This window comes from Macaca mulatta, chromosome 6 (genome assembly GCF_049350105.2).
Source record: "Macaca mulatta isolate MMU2019108-1 chromosome 6, T2T-MMU8v2.0, whole genome shotgun sequence".
Classification (NCBI taxonomy): domain Eukaryota; kingdom Metazoa; phylum Chordata; class Mammalia; order Primates; family Cercopithecidae; genus Macaca; species Macaca mulatta.
In genome coordinates, this window is record NC_133411.1 from 18,114,631 (window position 1) to 18,142,337 (window position 27,707).

Here is a 27,707-nt window from a genome sequence, read left to right on the forward strand (position 1 = left end):
AACAGAAAAGTTGGAGGAGAGGTAATGAATCATTCTATCGTGGTAATTTCATTTCCACTATAAAACTTTTTCAGTAATACTCAATTGAAGGGCACAAAAAATTTTTTTAATTACTTAAATCATTTCTATGGACTGATTTAGGGTAACCTGACTCATTTCTTAAGAAGCATAGCTTTGTATTTGAAAAATTGTATTTATTCTTTTAATGTCTAAATTCAAATTGATTCAAACAATTTCATGGACAAACAAAAAACAACTGGCTTGCCAGAATGTGGTTCCGAACACCCAGAGAACATAACACTTTGGAATCAGGAGGCCAATTTGATTTGGATGGAAAATTATCCACCACTGATGGATTAGATCCTCTCCCACCTCCACAAAAGCTGAGTTCCCTCTTGGATCTGGTTAGCTAATTTCCTTTGCTGTCCCTCAGTAAAATACCTGCCTCACCATCATTCTAGCACCTTCTCTGTCACAGCCCCACCTCTGTCCTTTGTCCTGGGAATCTGCCAGCAGTCTCCCTCGACTTGGTTCTGCACCTGGGACTGACCAGCTACGTGGGCAATGCAACCAGAACATTCCCCGGCAGCGTTCCATTTCCGGAAAGTGAGGGTGAGAATCCCCGCTCAGGGCTGCCATGCAACCATTCGTTCCTTCACCTCACATACATTTACTGAGCCACTACACTTACTTATAAACAGGAATTTATAATGTAACACGCTCAGTGTTCGTATAGAGACTCAGGAGCTTCTGGGAGTTTGCACGTGTCCGAGAGGGATGCCAGGTGTTCTTCTAGACCACCCAGGGCTCCTTGGGAACTCACTCGTGTGGTCTGGAAACTGTACAGTGACAGTGGAACTAGCGGGTTACTCCTAGAAGGTCCCCAACTGAGGCTGAGGTGAAACCTGACACAAGGCACGTGGTCCCCCACGCAGGTCACCACATCCCCATGGGCACGGAGTCCCACAGTGCAAGCTGCAGACCTTGTCCTTCTGGCCACAGAGCCCAGCAGGTGGGATCAGGTGACTCAACTAGGGAAGTGTTAGGAAACATCTAACACTGCCCTAGAGACAAAACACTTTTGGTCTAAAATTTCTCATTTAGATTCCTGAAAGCAGGGTACTCAAACATAAATTTAACCAAGCGCTAGTTTTTTGTTTTGTTTTTTTGAGACGGAGTCTCCCTCTGTCGCCCAGGCTGGGGTAGAGTGGAATGATCTCTGCTCACTGCAACCTCTGTCTCCAAGGTTCAAGCAAGTCTCCTGGCTCAGCCTCCTGTGTAGCTGGGATTACAGGAATGTGTCACTAACACCTGGCTAATTTTTGTATTTTTAGTAGAGACACAGTTTCACCATGTTAGCCAGGTTGGTCTCGAACTCTTGACCTCAAGTGATCTACCTGCCTCAGCCTTCCAAAGTGCTGGAATTACAGGCGTGAGCCACCGTGCCGGCCAACCAAGCACTAGGTTTTGATTACAGAATGAAAACTGAGCTTCACTAATGCTGAGGTCTTAGTGCTCTAAGGGTAGAAGCTCTGAGCTATAATCACCCACCTTGATGGGCTTGTCTTACCTTGATGTCTTGAATCAGCTGCTGGGTGGGGGTGTCGATCGGGGCCTTGGTGTCGGTCACGTTTTGAATGGCACTGGACCACCGGGTGGCCTCATTGAGCAGCTTGGTGTAGAGCCGGTAACAGTGCTTGCGCCCGTACACGGTGACGTTCCAGTAGCCTGCAATGGCAGGGGTGCCCCGCACACGCATGTCAACGCCAACCTCGGGGACCGGGGCAATGCCTGTGTCCTCTCTGATCTCAGTCCCTTTAATTATTCAATTCAATAGACACTGGCTGAATTCCTACATGTGTCCTGCCCTGCACTAGGTATCTAGTGATGAAGAAAAAACAGTGTCTCTTGCACTGTGACATTTACAGCTGAGACGGGGAGATGAATATTAGAACAATAAACCCATCATGAAATATATGAAGATAAATGATAACTGGCTCTGGAAGGGAAAAGGGTAAGTTAATGTCTCTTTCTGGGCTCTGGATCAGGAGTGAAAACTCTCTCCGATTTCTGACTTTCCTTCTTACTTCCTATTTCTTCCTTTCCTTTCCTTAGCCTCTCCCTTCAGAAGACAGCACTTGTGCCTGGCAGTGTGTGACTTCAGAGGCAAACTGTCCGAACCATCACCCAAACCTGACGCGAATGGAACAACTATGTTAAACAGAAACACAAGATCACAACCAGCAACATCAAAATAAACCATCTTCTGGAAACACTTTTATAATACTACAAAAATGAAAAGAAATCCTCTAATTTACATGTGTGCTTTCTACGCTACTAGGCTAAGTTCATGGACAGTCAGGGTTTATCTTTTACAGGTTGTATAGGACGCTCATCATACAATGATAGAAAACAGCCTGGCCCACATGGCAAAACCTCCACCACAAAGTATAAAATTAGCCCGGTGCGATGGTGCACGCCTGGAGTCCTAGCTACTCCTCGGGAGGCTGAGGTGGGAGGATTGCTTCAGCCTTGGAAGGCTGTAGTGAACCATGATCGCACCATTGCACTACAGCCTGGGCAACAGTGTGAGACCCTATCTCAAAAATAATAAGAACAAAAATTAAAAATAAAAGGATGAAAACAGAGTATATGAAAACAAAGCTTCCTGTACGATGCCCTGCATCTGTTGACATTTTCTTGTCCTTGCCAGAGTCTTGCTACCACTCCATGAATCAAGACCTCTCGTACGGCTTAAACACTAAGTGGTCACATAGCTAACCCCAGACAGGCTTAGAAGATAAACCAAGAAGACGCCTTCTTTGGGGGGAAATAAAGTACCCACTAGGAAGGAATCTTATTCCTTGCCTGGAGCAAGCCCAGACTTTAAGATCTGATGCTCAGGGTTCGGGCAGCCAGCCTGGTTACCTGTCTCTTTGAATATCTTCTCATCTGGGGGGACGACAGAGCAGAGGCTGTTGAGGACCAGGGTCCCCAGTTTCAGCGCATTCTTCTCTGAGCTCTTGTAGTAATCCAGGGAATTGTGGGTGAGTACAAACCACCGTTTCTTCAGTTTCAGTGAAGACATCTTTGGACTGTTCTTCACCTCTTTGTGCAACCATCCTGGAAAAAAAGACGAAAGTGTAAATTAAAATCTATGAGGAGAAACCCCAAAGACCATACCATCATCCACATAATGCCAACACACGGATGGGGTTTCTAGCTACTTGTCAGAAAAAGACCACGGTCACCCCAACTCGATGTAAACGAACTACGTGAAAGAAAAGCACAAAATCACAACTAGCAACAAAAAACACAATCCTCTAGAAACACTTTATCATGTCACAAATTAAAAATCACTTAAAAAATCTCCAACAGTTAAAATGGGAAAAGCAGCTCAAAATGAAAATGCTGCAGATATCTACATGCAAATGGAAAGGGGAGCCTGTTAAACAGACCAAGGAAGCAGGGCAGGCAGTCACCTCTCACGATGAATTCCTGGCCCTCCACTCTGGTGTCCCCTTTGGACCTCTGCAGCAGGGTTATCCAGTGGTGCATCTCCTCCGGCGTGTCGGCGTTGCAGTGCAGCACCCGGTTGGCCGTGATGATGACAAACGAGTTGGGTCTGAGCGACAAGGTGAGAAGGAAACAAAGCCCCTTAGGTCTACCGTCAGCATCACCTCTGTGTGAACCGAGACTCAGGGCCTTCTTCCTGCCTTCTGGGTCACGGGACATGCACTGCTAGGCTTATTCATGTTTTTATTAAGGCAAACCTTGCTCATTTCTGCGCAATTTCTTTTACGCATCATTAACCTTTAAACTTGGAACGACACATTCATTCTGAAGGTCCTGGAAGGGAAAACATTTCTTCATGCAAAACTTTCCAGATGAAACTCAGTTCCGGGAAGGCTAAATAAGGTGACCACGAGGGAAAATTTTTTTTTGATGCCTCTCCAAAGTCAATGTTTTCCTGCCTTGGGTAATATTTCTCTGGGTTGGTAATGAAATGTCAGACACCAGCAATAAAAGAGGATCAGTAAATAGGTGTAGGTGGAACATCTTAAATGCTTGATTACGCTTTGTACAAAAAGCCACCTGGGTTTGTGTTTTCAAAGGGATCTAACAAGGGTGCATTTCCTAGTCATGGATAACGTGATCATGGAAATTTACTTTCTCCCTTGCCTCTTTTTGTCTGGAAATGCCCTGAACCTCTCATAGGCCCTTGCTGATATAAATACTAACTCCTCTATCTAACGGCTTACGCTAGCGAATGTGAACTCTTTCTTGCAAGTCTTCAAATGTTCACTGTAGTTAAGTGACACAAAAGTTTAAGAAAAAGAGTAACTGAACTGCAGGACACAGGGAAAACTATGCCAACAGGCTGAACTTGAGGTGCCCCTTCAAAATAAAAATAAAAAACCCAACCCTTTTTTTTTTTCTATAGTTGGAGAAAAGTGGCCAGCTGAGGACGACAGAAAAGCCTGAACGAGGATGCAAAATTCTAAGGATGGATCATCACAGGCCCAGCCTGGAGGAGTGAAGGGCTTGGGAGAGCGAAGACGTGGAGAAGGTGAGGTAGAAACTCACATACCAGAATAAGCAGCATCAGGGCTTTGATTACTGATATGACACATACATGTTAAAGATTGAGCCAGGTATAAGGGGTGCAGGCTGACTACTAAAAACAAAGGATCCATGGTTCAGAGGGGCCTTTGTCAATGGGAGAGTGACAGAGACCCCACGGCTCTAATTCTGCCAAGTAGGCCCTATATTTTGTTGTCAATTTTAACACACTCGTATTTCATTTTCCGGCTGTCTTACTGAGGGCAGAAGACAATTTTGATTCTTTCCTGGTCTGTCCTAGAGAAACTTTTCTTAAATTCTGCTGCAGAATTTGTTTTTATTTTGTTGTGTCCTGATTTTATTGTGTCCATTGATTAAATTTTACACTTCTTCTCCCAAGAAACTTTATTTCAAGTTTTTCTGATGACGAAATAAAACGTGATTTCCAAAGTAGGGTTTTGTAACTTTGTGTATGTGTCTGGGATAGAGGGAAGACAAAGAATACAATTTAGATTTCGGCCCAGCGCAGTGGCTCACGCCTGTAATCCCAACACTTTGGGAGACTGAGGCATGCGGATTGCCTGAGCTAAGGAGTTCGAGACCAGCCTGGGCAACATGGTGAAACAGAACTAGAACTTACAAGATAATACAGAAAAACAGACAATAAAGTTCACTGGGCAGAAAGACGCCTCAGATCATCTCCAAAGATGATTTGCCTTCAAAAATCGAACCCAAAAAGGGTGCCAAGGAAAATAAATGTTTGTGGTTTATTAATACTCTACATATACATCATCATCAAAATTCTTTCCAAGTTCATTGTTAAGTTCAGAAAGGAGAATGACTCCCTTCCCCTTTGCTGGAATATCATTTTCCTAAACAGGTATTTTCTTCCCGTATAAATCCCAAGTTTGTCCCTGTATACACATGAAAAATATTTATTCCTCATGCTTTTTAAAATTGTCTAAATTAGGTTCCCAGGGTTTTCCCCAGGACTTCAAAGATACGCAGAGAAGGAGACTTCCAGATGATGTAAAATTGGGTACCAAGAAGGCAGACTTCGGATTGCTGGGGTTGACAAGGTGGGAACACACAGCCTCGTGTGATTTCACAGCCCTGCAAAGAGGGACGTAACCTAGCAGCACAGACACCTGTGGACACACACAGGTGATGAGCTGTTTTTATTAAGAGCCACATCTGAGCTTACCTATCAGGGCTGTCAGAGGCACACACGGAATCAATCAGCCCCACATCCAAGGTGCCCTGGAAAAGAACAAAAAGTAAAGAGAATGAGAGAACCACTAAAGTAGGGTGCACACTATAGTAACACCTCTAGCCCACTCCCAATCAGACAGAAAAGGCTCTTTTCTTTTTAACTTCAAAATAATAGTCATCTATGAGATGACTCCTCTGTTGTGTGAGTACAAATAGCCTCCACACAGGGCAGAATCTATAGCCCATTTATTTTTTAAAATTACGAGTTAATCATTCCCTCTTGTCCTTTCAATAATTTATTTCTATGTTTTTAAAAAATTAGTATTTTACTAAACTTTCTAACAAGTACCTCTACATTAATTTAATTTACTTTGTTTGTTTCTGAAACAGAGTTTCACTCTGTTGCCCAGGCTGGAGCGCGATGGTGTGCTCTTGGCTCACCACAACCTCTGCCTCCCAGGTTCAAGTGATTCTCGTGCCTCAGCCTCCCAAGTAGCTAGGACTACAAGTGTGGGCCACCACACCTGGATAATTTTGTGTTTTAGTAGAGATGATTCTCGCCATGTTGGCCAGGCTGGTCTCAAACTCCTGGCGCCCTCAAGTGATCCACCTGCCTTGGCCTCCCAAAGTACTGGGATTACAGGTCTGAGCTCCCTCCCCCAGCCCCCCATTCTTAAAACAAGCTCAGTGAACAGTGTTTATAACCTTCTTTCAATAGTACACATTTCCTGATTTTATTGTGTCCTTCGATTAAATTTTATACTTCTCCCAAGAAACTTTATTTCAAGCTTTTCTGATGAGGAAATAAAACGTGATTTCCAAAGTAGAGTTTTGTAACTTTGTGTATGTGTCTGGGATAGAGGGAAGACAAAGAATACAATTTAGATTTCGTCCCAGCGCAGTGGCTCACGCCTGTAATCCCTGCACTTTGGGAGACTGAGGCATGCGGATTGCCTGAGCTAAGGAGTTCAAGACCAGCTTGGGCAACATGGTGAAACCCCGTCTCTACTAAAATACAAAAAATTAGCCGGGTGTGGCAGCACACGCCTGTAGTCCCAGCTTGAACCTAGAGGTAGAGGGTGCAGTGAGCTGAGATCTCGCCACTGCACTCCAGCCTGGGCGACAGAGTAAGACTCCATCTCAAAAAAAAAGAATACAATCTAGATTTAGATTTCACCATCCTCTGAAGAGTAAGTGTAATGTGTGTTTCCGTGACTTCATAAAAAGTAGGATTATTTCTTTTGTTCTTTTGGGTTTGAGGCGGAAGAATTGGAAGGTATTACTACTTATAACCTTCTACAATTTATTTGGTTTTGTTGTTTGTTTTTTTAGGAGAGAGGGTCAGGCTGCTGGAGCTCAGTGGTGCAATCGTAGCCTCAAATTCTCAGGCTCAAGCAATCCTCCTGCCTCAGCCTGCCAAGCAGCTGGGACTACAGGCACATAACACCACGCCTGGATAATTGTTAATTTTTTTCATAGAGGCAGTGTCTTGCTATGTTTCTCAGGTTGGTCTTGAACTCCTGGCCTCAAGTGATACTCCCACCCCAAAGTGCTGGGACTACAGGCATGAGCCACAGTGTCCAACTTAGTTTACTGTATTTATTATTGTATTATTATATTGTACTATTTATTGTATTTATTATTGTATTGATTTTAAACTCAAATGGTGTCCTGTTTTTCTCCTTAATTATTCTACATTTACCTTTTTAAAAAAGACTGTCTGGAAATTCCCAATCTTTCCCTTTTTTACCATCCTGACGCCCTCCCCATCCCTGCCCCCAGACGCCCCACCCCCATCCTAGGTAGTGCTCCCATACCACAGCATTCTGTGGGTTTGCCTGCTCATCATGCATCTCCTGGATCTCCTGGTCTGTGGACGCATGGACCTGACTCAGCACGCTGAACCACTGGCTGTGGGGAAGAGAGAACAACTGTGAAGGAGAGGCCAACCTCGTATTGGTAAAGCAATAGTGCTCTACTGCATGTAATCTGTGAAAATAACATCTCTAAGCACCTTTGCTTTTAATTTGATTACTTCTTAGGGATAAATGTCGGTTTCGTTACCAAAGAATAAAGTAAGAAGAAGCAGATAAAGTACCTGTAAATGCCTTTAAGTGCTCTATTATGTTCTAACTTTAGATCAATGGATGGCCTTTTCTCCAGGTCCCATAGACCTTTATAGACATTTGACAATGATGAATGAGTTCCTTGAGAAATTAACAGCAAATAATAAAATCCTCAGTTCTACCCAAAATACTTATATCAAAGATCCTTACTTAAGATATTATTTATAAACTAGGGAACATTCAGGTGCTTTTTCTGTTTAAAAAATAAATTTCGGCTGGGCGCGGTAGCTCATGCCTGTAATCCCAGCACTTTGGGAGGCCAAGGTGGGCGGATCATGAGGTTAGGAGATCAGGACCATCCTGGCTAACATGGTAAAACCCCGTCTCTACTAAAAATACAAACAAACTAGCCGGGCTTGGTGGCGGGCGCCTGTAGTCCCAGCTACTCGGGAGGCTGAGGCAGGAGAATGGCGTGAACCCAGGAGGCAGAGCTTGCAGTGAGCTGGGATCGTGCCACTGCACTCCAGCCTGGACGACAGAGTGAGACTCCGCCTCCAAAAATATATATAAAAATAAATAAATAAATTTCAAGGTGAGAAGATCAATACAGGTTTGGCATCCACAATCCAAAAAAATCTGAAATCTGAAATGCTTCAAAATTCAAAACTTTTTGAGCACCGACATGATGCTCAAAGGAAATGCTCACTGGAACATTCTAAATTTTCAGATTAGGGATGCTTAACCGGTAAGTCTAATGCAAATATTCCAAACTCCAAAAACTGCAACACTTCCAGTCCCAAGCATTTTGGGTAAGGGATACTCAACATGTAATGGAAGAGTATCATATTGGAATGGACACTAGATGTCTATTTAGATGTCTATTTGTTGTTTTTTTTTGAGATGGAGTTTCAGTCTTATTGCCCAAGCTGGAGTACAATGGCACGATCTTGGCCACCGCAACCTCTGCCTCCCGGGTTCAAGTGATTCTCCTGCCTCAGCCTCCCAAGTAGCTGGGATTACAGGCACACGCCACCATGCCCAGCTAATTTTTGGTATTTTTAGTAGAGATGGGGTTTCACCATGTTGGCCAGGCTGGTCTTGAACTCCTGACCTCAGGTGATCCACCCACCTCAGCCTCCCAAAGTGCTGGGATTACAGGCATGAGCCATTGTGCCTGGTCAAGATGTCTATTTTTTCTATGTATTCTCAGGATGGGGTTTTCAACCACCTAACAGCATTTCTACTCAAGTCAATAAAACCACAGGAGAGTTGGAAATGAAAAATAACTGCTTAAAGCAGAAAACTATTTTGACCAGAGAACTCTTCCATCTTCATTTCAAATGAGTACTCTCACACCCAGCCTCATCACAATCAGAAAATAAAGGAAAACGTGTCTGGGCATGGTGGCTCACGCTTGTGATTCCAGCATTTTGGGAGGCCAAGGTGGGAGGATGGCTTAAGCCCCGGAATTTGAGACCAGCCTGGGAAAGTTACTGAGGCCCAGTCTCTACAAAAAATAAAAAACTAGCTGGGTGTAGTGGTACATGCTTGTAGTCCCAACTACTTGGGAGGCTGAGGCAGGAGTATCACCTGAGCCCAGAAGGCCAAGGCTGCAGTGAGCCATGATCGTTCCACTGCACTCCAGCCTGGGTGACAGAGCAAGACTCTGTCTCACACACACAAAAAGACAAAATGAAACAAAACGAAACAAGAAAAATCAAGCAGAACAAGGCATCATGAAAAAGACCATGAACAAACAGGCATCCATCCAGCATTTGCTGACCAACTACGAAATATCAGAGCTATCAAGTATGAAAGAAATGCTAGGGTATTCTTCTCCTGTTCGGGGCGTATAAGACACAAAATACATACACACTCCTACCATTCAAGGCAGAGGGGAAAGTAGTTGGTATCCAATGGGATGTTTAAGTGAAAAAATGACACCCATATGTAAAGGTAGGCCATGCAAATTATTTACAGCAAAGCACTAAAATCTATCTCCTGTGCTTCCTAAGGGAGAAAAATGTGACTACAAGCTTGAAAAATATTCAACATATACAACAGATATGCATATATAGCTTGTATACAACAAGGGACAACACTTGAATATAAATTTGCACTATCCATTCTGGTTAACCAAACAGCAAGACTTCATTGCTTTGCTCATCTCAAAAATATCCCAAATTAAACACTGAAAAAGACATACATTCAAGTTGTAGGAATCACACACACAAAGGCATAAAATTTGTTGTACTTTCGATTCTGTCTAGATTATACTCTTAAATTTATAAATTTCTTCTCTTGATTCAAGTATAACTTGGAATCTGAAAAGGAATTTTTTAAAAAAGTGTTCCACTGGTCAGGAGAAAAAGTCCTTGGCTAAAATACCCCAAAGGTTAAATTTAGCATCATGGCATAAAACAGACAGCGCAGCTGCCAAACGCCAGGCCTATAATTCAGCTGAAAAGCTGCAGGCATTCCCTGGGCCACAAACAACCACATGTGGTCTCTAGGAGCCCCAGACGGAATGATGGGCTGTAATTCCAGGTTTGCTTGTTTTTCCAGTTTGTGTTAGAATTTATGGGTCTAAGCAGGGTTTTAGTTTGTTCCCATGGGAAGAATTATTTTCTGGTGTCTTTACTCTTAATGTCGCTACCATGGTATTGTATCAACTCAGAAAGATTCAAAGGGCAAGGGGTAGTGAGGGGTCCTGAGAACACATTAGAAGGTCCTAACAATCTTGGGGCTGAGAATTGAAGAATTCGGCTATTGGATGTTACCCTCATAAATTAAAAGACGTTCTCAGCCAGGTGTGGTGGCTCACGCCTGTAATTCCAGCATTTTGGGAGGCCAAGATGGGTGGATCACTTGAGGTCAGGAGTTCGAGACCAGCCTGACCAACATGGAGAAACCCTGTCTCTACTAAAAATACAAAATTAGCCGGGCGTGGTGGCACATGCCTGTAATCCCAGCTACTCGGGAGGCTAAGGCAGAATTGTTTGAACCCAGAAGGTGGAGATTGCGGTGAGCTGAAATCGCACCATTGCATTCCGGCCTGGGCAACAAGAGAGAAACTCCGTCTCAAAAAAAAAAAAAACAACGTTCTCTAGCATTGCTCAGAGCTGAAGACAGACACCTCCAACATAACCCTGCAGACTCACAAAGTTTCAGGAAGAGACAGAACCGACGCTCCATGGTGTCTGATCCACTAGGGGACCTGTGATGCATCACACTGAAGAGCAAATGCTAAGTCTCCTTAATTTTGTGCTGTGTCTCCTCAGCACTCCAGCATGGAAACCTGAAGTCCAGGAAGTTACAGACAACTTGCCCCAGCCAATGAAGGCTTCCACCCTCTTCTAATCTCAGTCAAAAGTTAAAGCTCCTTAGGAGGAAATGTTTTTAAGAAGTTCAATGTCCCCGTTCAACAGAATTGAGGTTGCACTGCATTACAAATGATACTAACCGTTCTCTGTACCCCAGTCTCCTATTCTGCAAAATATGGATGATGGTAATAATTAATGTCTACCTTGCAGGATTCAAGAGAATCAAAAGAGTTAGTATTTATAAAACATTTAGAATACTGCCTGAAATATTTAGGTATGAAACATTTAGAATATTAGCCTGAAATATAATTGTGATTACTTTTGCACCCAGCTAATAGTAAGTTCTGTGTAAGTTACTCTTCCACTGAATTCTTCAATATTAACATCTTTAAAACCCCCCAATGCCACAGCACTATCAGTTATTAAAACAGCTACCAGTTACTACTCCCTGCCCTTTTGGTCCTTATGCAAACACAAACAATTCACTTTCAAAGCTCAGAAGCTTCCAGAGGGTGGGCTTTCAGCTACATGCAGCTGTGTAATTTACACACGCTGCCGGTGACAGTAACAGCCTGAGACAGATGACAATGGGTCTAGTGGCACTGGAGGCTGGAAACCCTCGGCTGTACTTGAATACATTTGCCCAGAGAAAGAGTCCCCAAGGGACAAGTACACATCAATTTCTTATGACTCTTGGTTCCTCAACCATCCTAATAGAAAGTCAATTAAAATTGTCAAGGCCAGCATGGTAAACAGTGCTCCGTGGGACACTCACACCTGTGCATAAGGGAGCAGGATGTGGATAATATGACGTCAACAGTGCAGACTCACCTGGCATCTTCTGGGGACTCTGCAATCAGGTGGAAAGTCCTATCGGCCATAATGATGTCAATCCCATTCTCCTTGGTGGTGTTATCTATGATCTCTCTGCAAAGGAGCAAAAGCAACAAACGCACATCAGGAACACCAAATTCTGAGTAACTGAGGAAAGCAATTTCATGAAACCAATGACTAGAGTTGGGAAGTGTCTGTTACTGAAGAAACGGTACACAGTTGGCGCTCCGTATCTGCGAGTTCAGCATTTGTGGGTTCTGCATCTGTGGATTCAACCAGCAGCAGATCAAAACTAAAAATCCAATTTAAAAAATACTACTACTACAAATTAAAAAACAATACAGTGTAACTACTATTCACAATGCATTTGCATCATACTAGTTACTGAAGTAATCTAGAGAAGATGTGAAGTGTGTGGGAGAATATGCAGAGGTTACATGCACTGACTACATCATTTTATAGCAGGGACTAGAGCATCTGAGGATTTTGGTGGCTGCAGCGGGGAGGGGAGTGGTGGTTCTGGAACCCATCACACCAAAAGACATGGAGGGACATACAATTGTTTTCCTTTTAGTAATGATGACGATTCCCTCTAGGGGGAGCCGGGCTCCTCTCGGCTGCCCAGGGAGGAGGCTGCTGGTGTAGCCAGGGATAGCAGGGTTCCCCTGACTTCTCTAGGGGAGAAGCTCTCTCCCCTCATACTGGTCCACCCAATGCCCACCCCTGCTTAGGCCCCAGACAGGCCTGGGGCAGCAGCCCCCACTCCTGCCTGCAACTTCCTTTGGATCCTTTCTCCAAACTACAAAAGCCAACCTCGGCCTGGTGCGAGCTCCTTCCCTAACTCATCACAGCTCTCTCTCCCAGCTGAAGGCCATGGCTGCTACATCTGACTCCTGCTTGAGATGTGCACATTATTTCCATGAGGGGTGCTGGGGGTGAGGCGCAGGATTTGGGTGTGTCTGATTCTCAGTACCATCTTGATCTCATCTGCAACCCTCCCTAAACAACATTAGGGAAATAGAATTGGTGAACCAGGTTAACAAAATCAGGGTAAAACAGCAGCAGATGTTAGGATCAGAACAGAGATAGTAATACGTTTCATGAAGAAGGGTTTGGGGCATAAAGCCAGCTTGCTCTCGCAACTAAAGAAGTACAAATGTTCACAATGAAACATGTATTTTACAGCAACAAAACTAAAATAGCCTGGTTAGAAAATAAGTATTATCTGACCTCATAGCTAGAATCACTGAGATGAAATATTTTTTAAAAAATCAGGATCAGAGCCGGGCGCAGTGGCTCACACCTGTAATCCCAGCACTTTGGGAGGCCAAGGCAGGTGGATCACTTCCGGTCAGGAGTTTGAGACCAGCCTGGCCAACATGGTGAAATCCCGTCTCTACTAAAAACACAAAAATCAGCCAGGCGTGGCAGTGCACTCCTGTAGTCCCAGCTACTCAGGAGGCTGAGGCAAAAGAATCACTTGAACCCGGGAGGCAGAGGTTTTGCAGTGAGCCAAGATAGTGCCAGTGCCACTGCACTCCAGCCTCGGTGACAGAGCGAGACTCTGTCTCAAAAAAAAAAAAAAATCAAGGTCAGAACTACTGCTGAAATCACAAGAGTGACAACCAGCTACTACTCTAAGCCTTCTTAACAGAAATCAACAGCAACACAAGTGAAGCACTCTTAAACAGAAAGGAAAACTGAATTTGATCACTCTCTAGGTCTAATGACCAATTCACAAGAAATAAACGAGAAAGAGAAACACGTTCGAACACGTGCCCATACAGGGTTGGTGAAATGCAGAAACCATGAGATAAGTGAGCTAACATGTTCCATTACAAACGCAAGTGAAAGAAAGACGTAGGGGGCATCTATAAATTAACAGAGACTTGAGTGATCTAAAAACCGGTGACAACAACTAGACCTCATTTGGATTCTGACTTGAAGAAAGTAACTATAAAACTAACCCAAACCAACAAGAACGCTACCACCTCCACTTTCAAGGAAACTGCAGACCGGGCGCAGTGGCTCACGCCTGTAATCCCAGCACTTTGGGAGGGCGAGGTGCGCAGATCACCTGAGGTTAGGAGTTCGAGACCAGCCTGGCCAATATGGTGAAACTCTGTCTCTACTAAAAATACAAAAATTAGCCAGGCATAGTGGTAGGCGCCTGTAATCCCAGCTACTCGGGAGGCTGAGGCAGGAGAATCGCTTGAACTGGGGAGGCAGAGGTTGCAGTGAGCCGAAGTTGTGCCACTGCACTCCAGCCTAGGCAACAGAGTGAGACTCAGTCTCAAAATAAATAAATAAATAAATAAATAAAAATAAGGTCACTGCGGAAATCTGAACAATGACTGGAGTTTAGATAATATTAGGAGCTAATTTTTTTTTTAATGTGATAATGGTATTGTGATTATATATTAGAATGTTTAAATGCATACTAAATATTTACAGAAGAAATTACATGATACTGACTTGCTGTAAAAGAAGGTAGTTTGTTGGGGGAGCAGACTGGATAGAACTGTGGATGAAACACTTGGCCATGGGTGGATAGCCACCAAAAGCTCTGGAATAAGTCCGTGTTTTGTTATGTTCTTCTACCCACTCTTGCCCATGATTGAAGTTTTCCATAATAATAACTCACTGTTCCTGTTCTATAGGAGGTGACAGAAATGGCTGAATAAGAGCTAACATTTCCATAACTCAGTATAATTCTGATGAAGCACCTGTGAATAGAGCTTTTATTAAGCAGCATACAAAGTGAGTTGCAAAAGAAACATACATCAGTGTACTCTGGTGAAATTCAATACTCTGCCTCCCACAAGCTTCTTGGTGCTTGCGGCCCCTTCTACGGGATAATTAAATGGAAACATCATGGCTGTAATCCCAGCACTTGGGAGACCAAGGCAGGCGGATGGCTTTGAACCCATGAGTTTGAGACCAGCCTGGGCAACATGGCAAAACCCCATCTCTACTAGTAATACAAAAAACTAGCCTGGCGTGGTGGCACACACCTATAGTCCCAATTACTCGGGAGGCTGAGGTGGGAGGATCACCTGAGCCCAGGAAGTTGAGGCTGCAGTGAGTCAAGATCGTGTCACTGCACTCCAGCCTGGGCAGTGGGAGTGAGACCCTGTCAGTCCATCAATCAATCAAGCCATCTATAGACAGATGAGGAACATGGTATGTGAGGCTGAGAGTAGATGGCAGAGGCAACAGAACCATGCCTTGCTGTGAACACTTGCAGGATTCAGACCCAGGATTCTCACAAGCCCACTCCTGCACCTCATGAGCTCCAAAGGGACAGCCTGAAAATGTCCAATATTCTGCCGTCTGCAGAGACATGAGATTTCTCTTACAATCAAATACATAAAAGACTTCCCTCTCTTCATTTAACTTTCCACTTCACAATAAATACTTTTCTGAAGTTGCTGATGCTGGCTGATCAGAAACATTTTACTTTTAAGGCTCCTGGCTTCAGGCATTAATTTGATCCCTCAAAGATTATTTAACTACTTTTCCAAGTATTTGAGGTCACTTGGTTTTGAGTGGAGAACGACTACAGGTTATCCCCAAACATGTTTTCAGGCTTAGTATCCAGTTACCCCAGAAAAGCAGCTGCCTGTAACTCCTAACAATTTTCTGGAAACATGACTTAGTCTTTAAGAAAAATAATAGCCCTCAACAGTCCAAAGCTTTGGTTCTATAAGGGTGTGGCAGAAAAAGGGGCATGTTGGATTTGAAGACCAGCCCTGTTCCTCTCATTGCTGGGAATGGGGATGGCTAGTATAACCAACACTGGTATAACAGAAGGCAAGTGATTCATTTCAGAAAACTCCAGTCTGTCTGCTTTTAATTTAGCTAATTTATCTGCTGGCTACAGCTGGAGTAAGGAATGGAAAGTGATACATTAACCCATAAAAAGACTCAGCCACTTGTTCCAAATTCACACCATTCTTCCTCCACACATACAATTCCATTTCCACTGGGCAACTTCCAGGTCCAGCTGGCTGGCCATCTTCCAAATGACAGCCACGTGTCTGAGTGTAATCATAAAAAGCAAAGTACTCACGGATTAAGTCTTGCTTCCCAGTCTCCTAATAATTTAACCCACTGAACTGAATTATCAGGACACCTACTACAGGCTACTGCCACTGCAAGGAACTTGCACAGCGTGGCTCTGTGACCACCAGCATAAAGCACTGAGCAACCCATCGGGCCACAGCCAGGCTTAGCAACCTACTTCGCAGTTCGCACTTCGACGGTGCCCTTGAGCTTCTCTTCGCTGTCGTTTTCAAAGTACATCAGCTTGGACTGGCGGAGGACAAACCAGCGCTTCTTCCAATTTCTCCTGGACAGTGTGGAGGAGCCCCCGCCTTTTTTGTGAAGCCAGCCTTGCTTGAGGGCCTCCTGCTTGGAGCGGAACCACAAGAAGGTTTCATCCTTGAGGACACACCAGCGGCGTTTCCAAGAGTTCATCAGGCCACCTGTTCCCCCCAAGATTGGGTAGAGAGGGGTGAAAGAACAGTCAGTCCAATTGGATGACAACAACATGTACAGCAGGTGTTAAGGTCTAGCCAAGCTTAGACTCGGCCCCAGCTGCAGCACTCCAGAGACCCCTCAGTGGGGAGAGGCGCTGCTAGCTCATGTCTAGGGGCACTACACAGATGTCACACCAGCCGGGCTGGGTTACACAAGAATCCTTATATCCAAAGGAGTTCCTGCTCACTTAGCTGAGAAAGCTTCGTAAGGAGCCAATAGAAAAGCAAGTAATGAACTAACACTGTAACCCAGGAATAAATCAAAAGCCAAGGGTGAGAACCATGTCCCTACGTAAGGATCAGGCTTATCTCCAAATGTCCCAGAGAGGGAAAATTATTTTAACATGGTGTCAAAGTTTACCAGTTTCTTTACCCGTTTTTTGGGCCAGGAGCAATGGCTCATGCCTGTAATCCCAGCACTTTGGGAGACCGAGGAGGGTGGATCACTTGAGGTGAGGAGTTCGAGACCAGCCTGGCCAACATGGTAAAACCCCGTCTCTACTAAAAATAGAAAAATTAGCCGGGAGTGGTGGTGCGTGCCTGTAATCCCAGCTACTTGGGAGGCTGAGGCAGGACAACTGCTTGAACCCAGGAGGAGGAGGTTGCAGTGAGCCGAGATTACGCCACTAGACTCCAGCCTGGGTGACAGAGTGAAACTCCATCTCAAATAATAAACAAAGTTCACCCATTTCCTTCCATATTTGGTCAATGCGTGAACAAGAATTATCAGTGATTCCAGGGTTGACCGATGAAGTCTAACTTACACAAGTAAAGACAATATGGCTTTTCGGAGAAAAACATCTTTTCAAAGAAAAGCATCATCTGAGAATGTTTTACAGGTATAAGACTGAGACTATGAAAAAAGAAAAAGCAAGAGTACAAACTACACTAAGATTTGAACTTAAATATACAGACGTTACTTTTCATGGGATAAAAAAAAATCTTTCTATGCTCTTATGGGAGGATAATTTTGTATTCCAGATTCCCCAGCCTGCTCAAGATCAACATCTTACACGCATCTGTTATTATAAGACTGTCCACACATTATTTTCTTTCGACCAACCAGTAATGAAATAAGGGACATTTAAACATGGGATATTTAAAGTAAGTATAAACGAAGTGTTTTTCTCTTATGCGTTCAGTGTGTGAAAACCAGACAGTGCACTTGCTTCACTGAACTTTCTAGACTCCTCTCCCTCCTTTTGTCCAAGAGGTCCCTGCTCATTTAGCTGAGACATCTTTGGTAATTGTGCCAAGCTGCAGAGCTGTGTCCTAACATACGGTAAACTTGCCAAGGGCTACCAGAAAGAAACATTATTAGTGTTTTGATTTGTGACTTTAATCTGCGTTTCTCAAAACACGTCCGGAGGAAAACTGTGTAAAGTTATTCTATGATCTTGTTGTTGTTAAATGATAAAGCTTATTCACAGTTGTTTCGAAGATTAAAACAGTCATCACAACAGCCCTCACCATTAGTTTATTTAATCTGTCGTTCTGTTATCGATAGCACTCACTCTTGGCCCTCCCTTTGCAATTCCAGGCCGTCTCTTGAAAATGCATCATTTAGATAATCTACTTAATGCTATAATTTCCCAATTGCAAACACCTTTAGTGGGTTATTTGGTTGTGAAAACTCATGTATGCCCATAAAATATAAACTGGTGATTAGATTTTCTCATTCATTGGTTGCTCTGAAACTTTTTGGCTCTGTTTTAATTAAAAGTTTTATTAAATATTAAATGATGCTGCATTTACACAGTAGCTTTATTAAGAGATGCTGAAAACTCACCCACTTAACTTCTTTGACCCTGATTTTAATACTTTGAATGTGTCTTTACTTTTTTCCTACTCTTACTGGTTTTAATCCAGTAACTGTATAATAAATCAATGTTGCCAGGCGTGGTGTCTCACGCCTATAATCCCAGCTCTTTGGGAGGCTGAGGTGAGTGGATCACAAGGCTAAGAGTTCAAGACCAGCCTGGCCAACATGGTGAAACCCTGTCTCTACTCAAAATACAAAATTAGTCAGGCGTGGTGGTGCGTGCCTGTAATCCCAGTTACCCAGGAGGCTGAGCCAGAAGAATGGCTTGAAACTGGGAGGCGGCGGTTGTGGTGAGCCAAGATCACACCACTGCACTCCAACCTGGGCAACAGAGCGAGACTCTGTCTAAAAAAAAAAAAAAATCAATGCCACAAATTAAAAATAAGAGGAATATTGAAGAGAATTTTCAAATTAACTTAGGGAATTAAAAACTGAGGAATGGGAATTATATGTTAGTAAAAAACAGTTAAGATGATTTCTAACTGAGAAAATCTTAAGATGCTATGATCAAATACTTGTTGGATCATTAGGTTCTGATTTGCGATGACATTTTTTGCTTTGTCAGATGTTCCAGTGCTGGCTACATCATCCTCTCTGTTTTTCATTCCAACAGTCCTACTGAAGTCCACATCAACCAGTGATTCTGGACAACAGAAAAGTCTCCCCTAATCAAACCTTCTGGGGGTTTCATGAGCACTGTGAGGCTCCAAAGCTGAAGACGGCAGAACTCCGAAAGGCAAATGACTGACAGTTGTCACTAGACCCATGTTTTCTAAAAGGAGCAGGTGAAGCAAAAAAGGAATCCAACAAAGCTGCAAGTGAAGAAAACAGAAAAAAAAATATTAAAGACAACAAAAGAAAAAGACATGGAAGAAAAGGTAAAGAAGCTAATAGAGAAGCACAAGAAGAAAGAAGGGAAAACGGAATAAAAGAGTTTTCATGGCTGGGCATAGTGGCTCACTCCGGTAATCCCAGCACTGTGGGAGGCTGAGGTGGGCAGATCACAAGGTCAGGAGTTCGAGACCAGCCTGGCCGACATGGTGAAACCCCGTCTCTACTAAAAATACAAAAATTAGCCGGCCGTTGGTGCATGCCTGTAATCCCAGCTACTCAGGAGGCTGAGGCAGGAGAATCACTTGAACCCACGAGTGCAGTGCCATTGCACTCCAGCCTGGGCAACAGAGCAAGATCCTGTCTAAAAAAAAAAAAAATGGTTTTCATGGTGGGGAAGACGAAAAAAAGAAAACGTAAACGTAAATGAAGAAAGACGGCAGTAAAAAGGAAAGTGAAGAAAAGGGAGGGAGAAGGCAAATTTAAAAATCAAAGATGGGAGAAAGCAGGAAGAGGAGACCTAGGGAGGAAGGTTCTCATATCCCTGCCCATCCCCACGTTCTCAACTCTCTCCCCTCTCCAGTCTAGGTCCATGCGAGAAACAGGACGGTCCCTTCTTTTTAACCATCCATGTAAAACTCCTGCCAAAAACTGGTGATGATTATGATTTCTCATTATCCCCGTCACTGAGTTCCAAGTCACAGTCAAGAACAGGAATAAAGCATAAACACAAGGTCCCAATTAAATAATTTTCTGGCCAGGCATGGTGGCTCATGCCTACAATTCCTGCACTTTGGGAGGCCAAGGTGGGAGGATTGCTTGAGGTCAAGAGTTGGAGACCAGCCTGGGCAACATAGTGAGATTCCACCTCTAGAAAAAATTAGCCTGGCATGATGGTGTGCGCCTGCAGTCCTAGCTTCTATGAAGGTTGAGGTGGGAAGATGGCTTGAGCCTGAGTTTGAGGCTGCAGTAAGCTGTGACCACACCAGGGCCCTCTAGCTTGGGTAACAGAGCAAGACCCTGTCTTAAATAAATAAATAAATAAATACTAAATAATTTTCCAAAAGGAGTGCACCTCAAGGCCTCTAAGTGTTAAGGTTCTGCAAAGTAAATTCAAAGGTTAATAACAATCAAAGCATACAATGCAAATGCTCATCATGAAGTACGTATGGTGAGCAATTCAAGCGAGCTGTGGCCCTCAGTGAGCTCTTCACTTTCCCCCATGCCCCCATGTATAGCACATCCTTCTAGGCTCTCTAATATCCCTGGCAGGAGAGAACATGCAGTTTATCATTAGAATGGGTCTCCACCAATTCCAGCAGCAGCAGCAGCAACACACACATTGGTTTGTATGTCTGTATATGTGAGAGAGAGAGCAATGAGACTGAGACAGAGGAAGACAGTGAAAGAGAAAGTTGGGGAGAGAGGGAGGGAAAATAGAAGAATGAATAAAGAGCTAAGAAAGGAAAAAGAGACAGGGAGAGACAGAGGGGAGAAGGACTGATAATGGAGGCAGTGGTTGCAAATGCTTTGTGCTGCCACTCTGCACCAAACCAGGGGAGTCACGACTGTGTTCACGCAGGTAGGACCACACCACCCACGTCACACCAACATGACAAGGCGTCCCTGCATTCATCTAGGTGGCCCAACACCAACGTAAGGGTAGGTAGAATGACTTTCCCAGTCCCCATCCATCAGCCCAGATACAATAACACCTCCGTTATTTACCATCCCCATCCATCAGCCCGGATAAAATAGCACCTCGCTCTCCCGCTAACCCAGACTCCATGGCAGCTGCAGTCATACCTTTCATGTACAGAAAGCTGTGGAAATATGGCAGAGTGACACAGCTGTACACAGAGTCACGCCGGTACGACAGCTCATCGTCTGTATCAAACCTGGAGTCAAAGTCCTCTTCACTGTCTTCAAACTGGACCGAGAGAGAGAGAAGCCAGTGGTGAGGGAAAAGGCCACAAAGCAAGCCACTAAAACACCCAGCATGGATCATCATTGAAAAAAATAAAAAAATACAGCTACTCGAGAGGTAGGAGAATCACTCGAAACCAGGAGGCAGTGACTGCAGTGAGCCGAGATCGCGCCACTGCACTCCAGCCTGGGCGACAGAGCGAGACTCCGTCTCAAAAAAAAGAAGAAAAAAGAATGAAGAAAAAATAACTGACAAGCAATACGCCTGATTTACGGTAGCACACAAATAATTCAGAATTAAAAATATCAACTTTTAAGGTCAAATGGTCAGTTGAATTGATACGTGAAAGACAAGATATACTTGAATCCAAAGGCTATCTGCCCTAAAATTAACAATGCTTTTTAAGGCTATAATTTGAATCAAACCATGCAAAAGTTAACCCCTTTTGAATCACTATGTTAAATACATTTTCTTTTTTTCTTTTTTTTTTTTTTGAGACGGAGTCTCGCTCTGTCGCCCAGGTTGGAGTGCAGTGGCCGGATCTCAGCTCACTACAAGCTCCACCTCCCAGGTTTACGCCATTCTCCTGCCTCAGCCTCCTGAGTAGCTGGGACTACAGGCGCCCGCCACCTCGCCCGGCTAGTTTTTTATATTTTTAGTAGAGACGGGGTTTCACCGTGTTAGCCAGGATGGTCTCGATCTCCTGACCTCGTGATCTGCCCGTCTCGGCCTCCCAAAGTGCTGGGATTACAGGCTTGAGCCACCGCGCCCGGCCTATGTTAAATACATTTTCAAATCTTTGAAAGTCAAGAGAACATTCAATGCATGACCAAAGCGACAAAATAAAAGTAAACTACAGATAAATGCAGAAACTGGAAAGAGTACATTTAAGCCCTGCAGCTTCTTCCTTTACACCCGCTATAAGAAGTAACACCGTGTGGTTTGGATTGTGAAGTTACTGGAAGGAAAGTTTGCCAGTTCATCCCCGGCAAGTCTTGTTCCAGTTTAGGTTGTGTCTGATTTCCTAACTCAGCATGGCAAAGCTAAAAAAGTTCCATTCAAATTGTAAAAAAAGGGAAGGAAGAAATAAAATAAAATAAACAGAAGTTCCATTTAAAAAGACAGTTTCCGACCGGGCATGGTGCCTCACGCCTGTAATCCCAGCACTTTGGGGGTCCGAGGCAGGTGGATCACCTGAGGTCAGGAGTTCAAGATCAGCCTGGCCAACATGGTAAAAGCCCATCTCTACTAAAAATACAAACATTAGCTGGGTGTGCTGGCGGGCACCTGTAATCCCAGCTACTCAGGAGACTGAGACAGGAGAATAGCTTGAACCCAGGAAGGGGGGACTGCAGTGAGCCGAGATTGTGCCAATGCACTCCAGCCTGGGCAACAGAGCAAGACTCCACCTCAAAAACAACAACAATAACAACACCACAAATAAATAAATAAATAGCCAGTTTTCCCAGGTCTTGGGCCCACAGTTCAGCTCTGGGGCTTTGTGCGAAACCTGAAACAGGCACATCACAATTCCACTTACAAATGCAGTTGGCTTATGGAATAAGAAAAAGGTTTAAGATGATCTCTAAGACCACGACTCTGCAATCTTTGCACAGATATCCTATGAGTATCTTCATTCAACTTGAGGATGCCACAGGGGTGGGTGTGACCGGCCACCCATTTCATTTTTTATTTTTATTTTTTATTATACTTTAAGTTCTAGGGTACATGTGCACAACGTGCAGGTTTGTTACCTATCTATACATGTGCCATGTTGGTGTGCTGCACTCATTAACTCGTCATTTACATTAGGTATATCTCCTAATGCTATCCCTTCCCCCTACCCTCTCCCCACAATAGGACCCGTTGTGTGATGCTCCCCTTCCTGTGTCCAAGTGATCCCATTGTTCCCGGCCACCCATTTCACTGGAACATGCCAGGTAGGTACTCACTGAGGACTGTGCCCCCTCAGAGCTGAACCGGTAGGCACCCGAGCTGTTGTAGGTCCCCATAGAGCAGCGGTAGTCGGGGGACCACTGGCTGCCGTAGGAGTTGGAGAAGGTCACGCTGCTGCCGGAAGTGATGGCACCATCCTCATAGTCATCCTGGTCGTAGTCGTAGTCGCCGTCTGGGGAGGGGAGGTCCCCGGCATTCTGGGGCATGCAGTAGGTGGACTCGCCGCTGGAGGAGTTGTGCAGGCTCCCGGAGTCCTGCACTGACGGGGTGAGCAGCACTGTGCTGTCCGCGCTGGGGCTGGTGGGCACCACCGTGTCATTCATGTAGGGGTCCTCCTCCGAAGAGTCGTCGCTGGTCCGGATGCCACTCGTTCGCTGGTCTGAGTGGCCGTGCTCGCTGGGGTTGGGGGAGTCCTTGAAGGCGTCGTCGTCGGCTTCGAAGCCCTCGTCGACCTCCTCCTCTGGGTAGGGCTGGCTGAAGTTGAAGTTGGGCTTCTCCTCGCATGCGCTCTCGGCCAGCTCGCTGGAAAATTCGCTTCCCACAGACAAGGACCGCTCGATATTCCGGACACACTCGTCGATCTCGTCGAAATTGAGGGACTCGAGGAACTCCTGGGCCGCCCTGCACGCTTCCTCCTCCAGCCTGCGGAGCTCCTGGTCCCGCCGCTGCTGCAGCTTCTGCAGGGAGGCCTCGGTCAGCGACAGCTCCTGCTGCTCCTTCATGCGCTGCAGGTCCTCGATTTCTTTCTCCAGACGGAGGATCTCTTCCACCTGCTTGTTTTCCTTCTGTTTCTCCAGTTCACGGGTCAGTTCAGCTTCCTTCTGGCTCTTCTGCAAGGCTTCAAGTTCTTGCTGCTTCCTCGTTTCTTCTTCCTGAGCAGAAGTAGAAGGGAGATTTCAGAAGGCTTCCGTACAAAAGTCCAAGCATAGCTCCCGCTTTGCAACCAGGATGAAATGTGGTCATTACGAGTTGGACTGTGTCCCCATAAAGTCTATAGGTTGAAGTCCTAACCCTCAATACTGCAGAATGTGACTGCATTTGGAGATACGGCTTTTAAAGAGGTGACTAAGTTAAAATGAGGTCACTAGGGTGGGCCCTAATCCAAGCTGACTGGTGTCCTTTTGGGAACAGGAGACTGGGTCACACAGAGCAAAAAGGCTGCGTGAAGACACACTGGAACGGCCACCTGCAAGCCAAGGGGAGGGGCCTCAGAAGAAATCAAACCTAAGGATACCTTGATCTTGCAGTTCCGGCCTCCAGAGCTGGGAGAAAATCAGTTTCCACTGTTTAATACACCGGTCTGTGGTCTTTGGTCACGGTAGGCCTAGCAAACTAACACGCTGGTTATACTGATTTAGAGAAATTATACTCTTGTGATGCACACTAAAACCTCAGCCATTCACTACGCTTTACCCAACTGTAACGGGTCAGAAACTGCATCATAAACACATCCTCTTAAATTGGCCTTCCTATTATCTTTCTACTTTAATTCGGTTTTGAATCCTAGAGTCCAAGCGTTAGAAGTGGGAAGTAGAAACACCAGAGGCTAAGTCGTCACTGCACTCATTACCTGCTGGGCGCGGAGCTCGGCTTCTCTTCGCTGTCTCTCTCTTTCTCTAAAAATAGTAAAGAAAAAGTGAAAATCAACAACAATAACGCTAGAACCACTTTTCAGAGAGATCTACCTTTTTAAAACAGCTTTGCCAAAGACAGAAAGCTTGAAAGACAGAGCCCCTTCCTCTGGCCATGGACTTATTCTGCGTATGACTAAAAATATTCACAGAACTGGGTCTTTCGTGCTGCCAAGGAATTTTATATTCTAGCCACCAAGAGTTACTGTTTCAAATTGTAGGTTCTGGGGCATCTGCTGGGATTTCTGGCTGCACAGACAGATACCGAGCATAGCACTCAAAATGTATCCTTTTGTTTCATCCCAGCAAGAAAGGTACTGTACCTTTCCTCTTCCTCCCGTTTCTTCTTTTCTTCCTCTTCCCGTTTCTTCTTTTCTTCTTGCTCCCTTTTCTCTGCCAGCAATTGTCTGTAAACTCGACGAGCAATCTGACCTCTGAGTTGCTTCTGGAGAACTATGGCTGCCTTTTTCAGGTGCAAAAATCTCCTCCTCAGAAGGAATGCTCTGTAATTCTTCTGTATTATCACCACACAATACAGGACCTTTCTGTATTGTTTTCTGAAAATGAAAGAAAACAAGGGAATCAGCATTGAAGTAATGAGGCTTTGCGCTATTCAAATGAGCTCACATCAAGGCTGCAAGACAAAAGAGGACCCAGTTTCAGAATGATAGTCTCATTATGGAAACTGGAGAGAACAAGGAGGCCCCTTTGGTCAAAACAAAACAGAAGAAAAACAAAGAAATACTAACAAACAAAACTAAAGTAAGAAGCCTATCACTATCTTGGCTAAATAAACACATAACCAACCCCTCATGTTGACTTTAAGTAGTTTTGGCAGAAAGTTGGGTAAATAGGTTCCCAAAGAGATCTGATATATTCTCCTGTTCATATAAAAAAAAATCATCACAGCAGGACAGCTTTGTACTTCAGAAAATGTAACGTAGCATTTCACAGGCACAATGGATGGGACTAAAATGCACATGAAGAGAAGTTGCCTCAGGCCAGGTGCAGTGGCTCTCGCCTGTAATCCCAGCACTTTGGGAGGCTGAGGCGGGCGGACAGATCACGAAGGTCAAGAGATTGAGATCACCCTGGTCAACATCGTGAAACCCCATCCCTACTAAAAATACAAAACTTAGCCGGGCGTGGTGGCGGGCACCTGTAGTCCCAGCTACTTGGGAGGCTGAGGCAGGAGAATTACTTGAACGTGGGAGGCGGAGGTTGCAGTGGGCAGCGATCGTGCCATTGTATTCCAGCCTGGAGACAGAGCCAGACTCTGTCTCAAAAAAAAAAAAAACAACAACAAAAGAAGTCACCTCATTCCTCAAACAGCTGGAGGATGAGTCTCTATAGCCAAAATAGTAACACCAAGATGAACAGCCAAGCCGCTGTGGCTTCAAGACCTGATGCAGAGGAAGTAGGTAAACAAATTAAATATCAGTAGAAGGCTGGGCACGGTGGCTCACACCTGTAATCCCAGCACGTTGTCAGCCGGGAGGATCCCATGAGCCCAGGAGTTTGAGAGTTTGAGACCCTCCTGGGCAACATGGAGCGACCCATCTCTAAAAAAAAAAATTTTTTTTTTTTAATTAGCCAATCATGGTGGTTTGTGCCTATAGTCCCAACTACTTGGGAGTCTGAGATGGGAGAACTGCTTGAGCCCAGGAGGTCAAGGCTGCAATGAGTCATGATCGTGCCACTGCACTCTAGCCTCAGAGACAGAGTGAGACCCTGTCTCAGACAAATAAATAGATCTCAGTAGAGTTCCCTGATGTCACTGTTCTTTCTACCTGAGATGTCAAAAAGTGCAGAGCTCCCTTTCCTACTTGCTGCCCAGGTCAGGCTAGCTAGGTTTTGGGAGTGGCTGCTTAGGAGGCCTGACCTGAGGCTCCCCTCAATTCGAAAACCTCAGGCCACTCCACTGCAACACACTGGGAAGGAAGGACCCCCTCATGGAGCTTACTGCCTTCTCCCCTCAGCGTGGGGTTCTTACCGTGCCAAGAAGCCCAAGACATAGGCCCGAATCACCATGGCCGCATGGCTCACTTCCTCCTCCCTCCGTTTCTCCAGTTTCTGTTCCAAGGATTCTCGAAGAAAGACCTGCTCAGGAGGGAGTCACATGTCAGAAGCAAAGAACGTGGCCAGCAGAAGGAAGGCATTTCTGAGTCTGAGATATCTTCTGGGGTTAAGGCTTTTTTCTCTAAGTTTGCTCCACCACATGGCCATGCTTTCTAGAATAGTGGTTTTTAAAGATTCCCCCTGTCAGGGGCTAAAACACTTGCAAAATCCAATAAAGATATATCACATGGAAAAACAAAAATGCTGCATAAAAACACAAGTCCCTTTTATGGTTACTGTTACTAGATTCAACAGGCATAAAAGGACTACCAAACTGCTATCTAAGCTTCTAAACACTTAACACATCATGGGCCGGGACAAATAGTTCATGGACCAGCATCGGTCACTACATTGAGTCCATGTAATATGATTCAGAGATACAGAAAGCAGAGGAAGGAAAAGAGGAAGGGAGGGAAGCCAGGAAATTTCTAAAACGTTATTTTGCTTTCATGTGGAAATCCTCTCTTTATGCCTGCTATGTGATTACAATCAGAGTATCTTGGCTTCAAAAACTTAAATGCACTCAAAATATTGACGTTAAGAACATAATTCTGAAAACTGAGTTTAAAATGAAAACTGAATTATTTCAGCTACATCTCAGTTCGGCTATCACAAGCACAGCAGACCCGGGACTAAATAAATTGGAGCTGTTTGCTTGCCTATTTCTGAGAATGGACACTTTCATCCTCTGCTTATCAAACACGTGTGTCAGGTAATTGGCACTTTGTATCAGAATTCCTAGTTTTTGAGAAGATATGAAAATATCAGGACCTTCTCTTGATAAAGTAGCTTTTAATTTTGCCATTTCAGATGTAATACATGCATAAGAAATTTTGAATGACTCCCTAAAACAACCAGTATCAAACATTTTCATGTTTTTTTG

The 27,707-nt window shown here is 44.5% G+C and overlaps 1 protein-coding gene and 2 long non-coding RNA genes across 7 annotated transcripts in view; 2 read left to right on the forward strand and 1 right to left on the reverse strand.

Moving 5' to 3' along the window:
• LOC106998668 (uncharacterized) overlaps positions 1–2,635 on the forward strand; it is a 57,053-nt gene extending 54,418 nt beyond the window's left edge. Inside the window, exons 2-3 of the long non-coding RNA XR_001445190.3 lie at positions 1,878–2,014; positions 2,116–2,635. This is a non-coding gene — a long non-coding RNA (uncharacterized LOC106998668). The remainder of the gene's footprint in view (positions 1–1,877; positions 2,015–2,115) is intronic.
• MYO10 (myosin X) overlaps positions 1–27,707 on the reverse strand; it is a 274,739-nt gene that overhangs the window by 11,858 nt on the left and 235,174 nt on the right. For all 5 annotated transcript variants that reach the window (XM_078004632.1, XM_002804314.4, XM_078004633.1 and 2 more), the window contains 12 exons: positions 26,700–26,806; positions 25,030–25,263; positions 24,646–24,691; positions 23,072–23,947; positions 20,999–21,122; positions 16,242–16,485; positions 11,996–12,091; positions 7,593–7,686; positions 5,768–5,823; positions 3,483–3,625; positions 2,929–3,123; positions 1,571–1,728 (listed from right to left, as the gene is read on the reverse strand). In XM_078004632.1, the coding sequence (XP_077860758.1) occupies positions 1,571–1,728; positions 2,929–3,123; positions 3,483–3,625; positions 5,768–5,823; positions 7,593–7,686; positions 11,996–12,091; positions 16,242–16,485; positions 20,999–21,122; positions 23,072–23,947; positions 24,646–24,691; positions 25,030–25,263; positions 26,700–26,806 (2,373 nt within the window). The remainder of the gene's footprint in view (positions 1–1,570; positions 1,729–2,928; positions 3,124–3,482; positions 3,626–5,767; positions 5,824–7,592; positions 7,687–11,995; positions 12,092–16,241; positions 16,486–20,998; positions 21,123–23,071; positions 23,948–24,645; positions 24,692–25,029; positions 25,264–26,699; positions 26,807–27,707) is intronic.
• Positions 4,443–7,850, forward strand: LOC144341385 (uncharacterized). The gene is made up of 2 exons (XR_013418288.1): positions 4,443–4,570; positions 7,558–7,850. It is a non-coding gene; the product is annotated as an uncharacterized LOC144341385 (long non-coding RNA).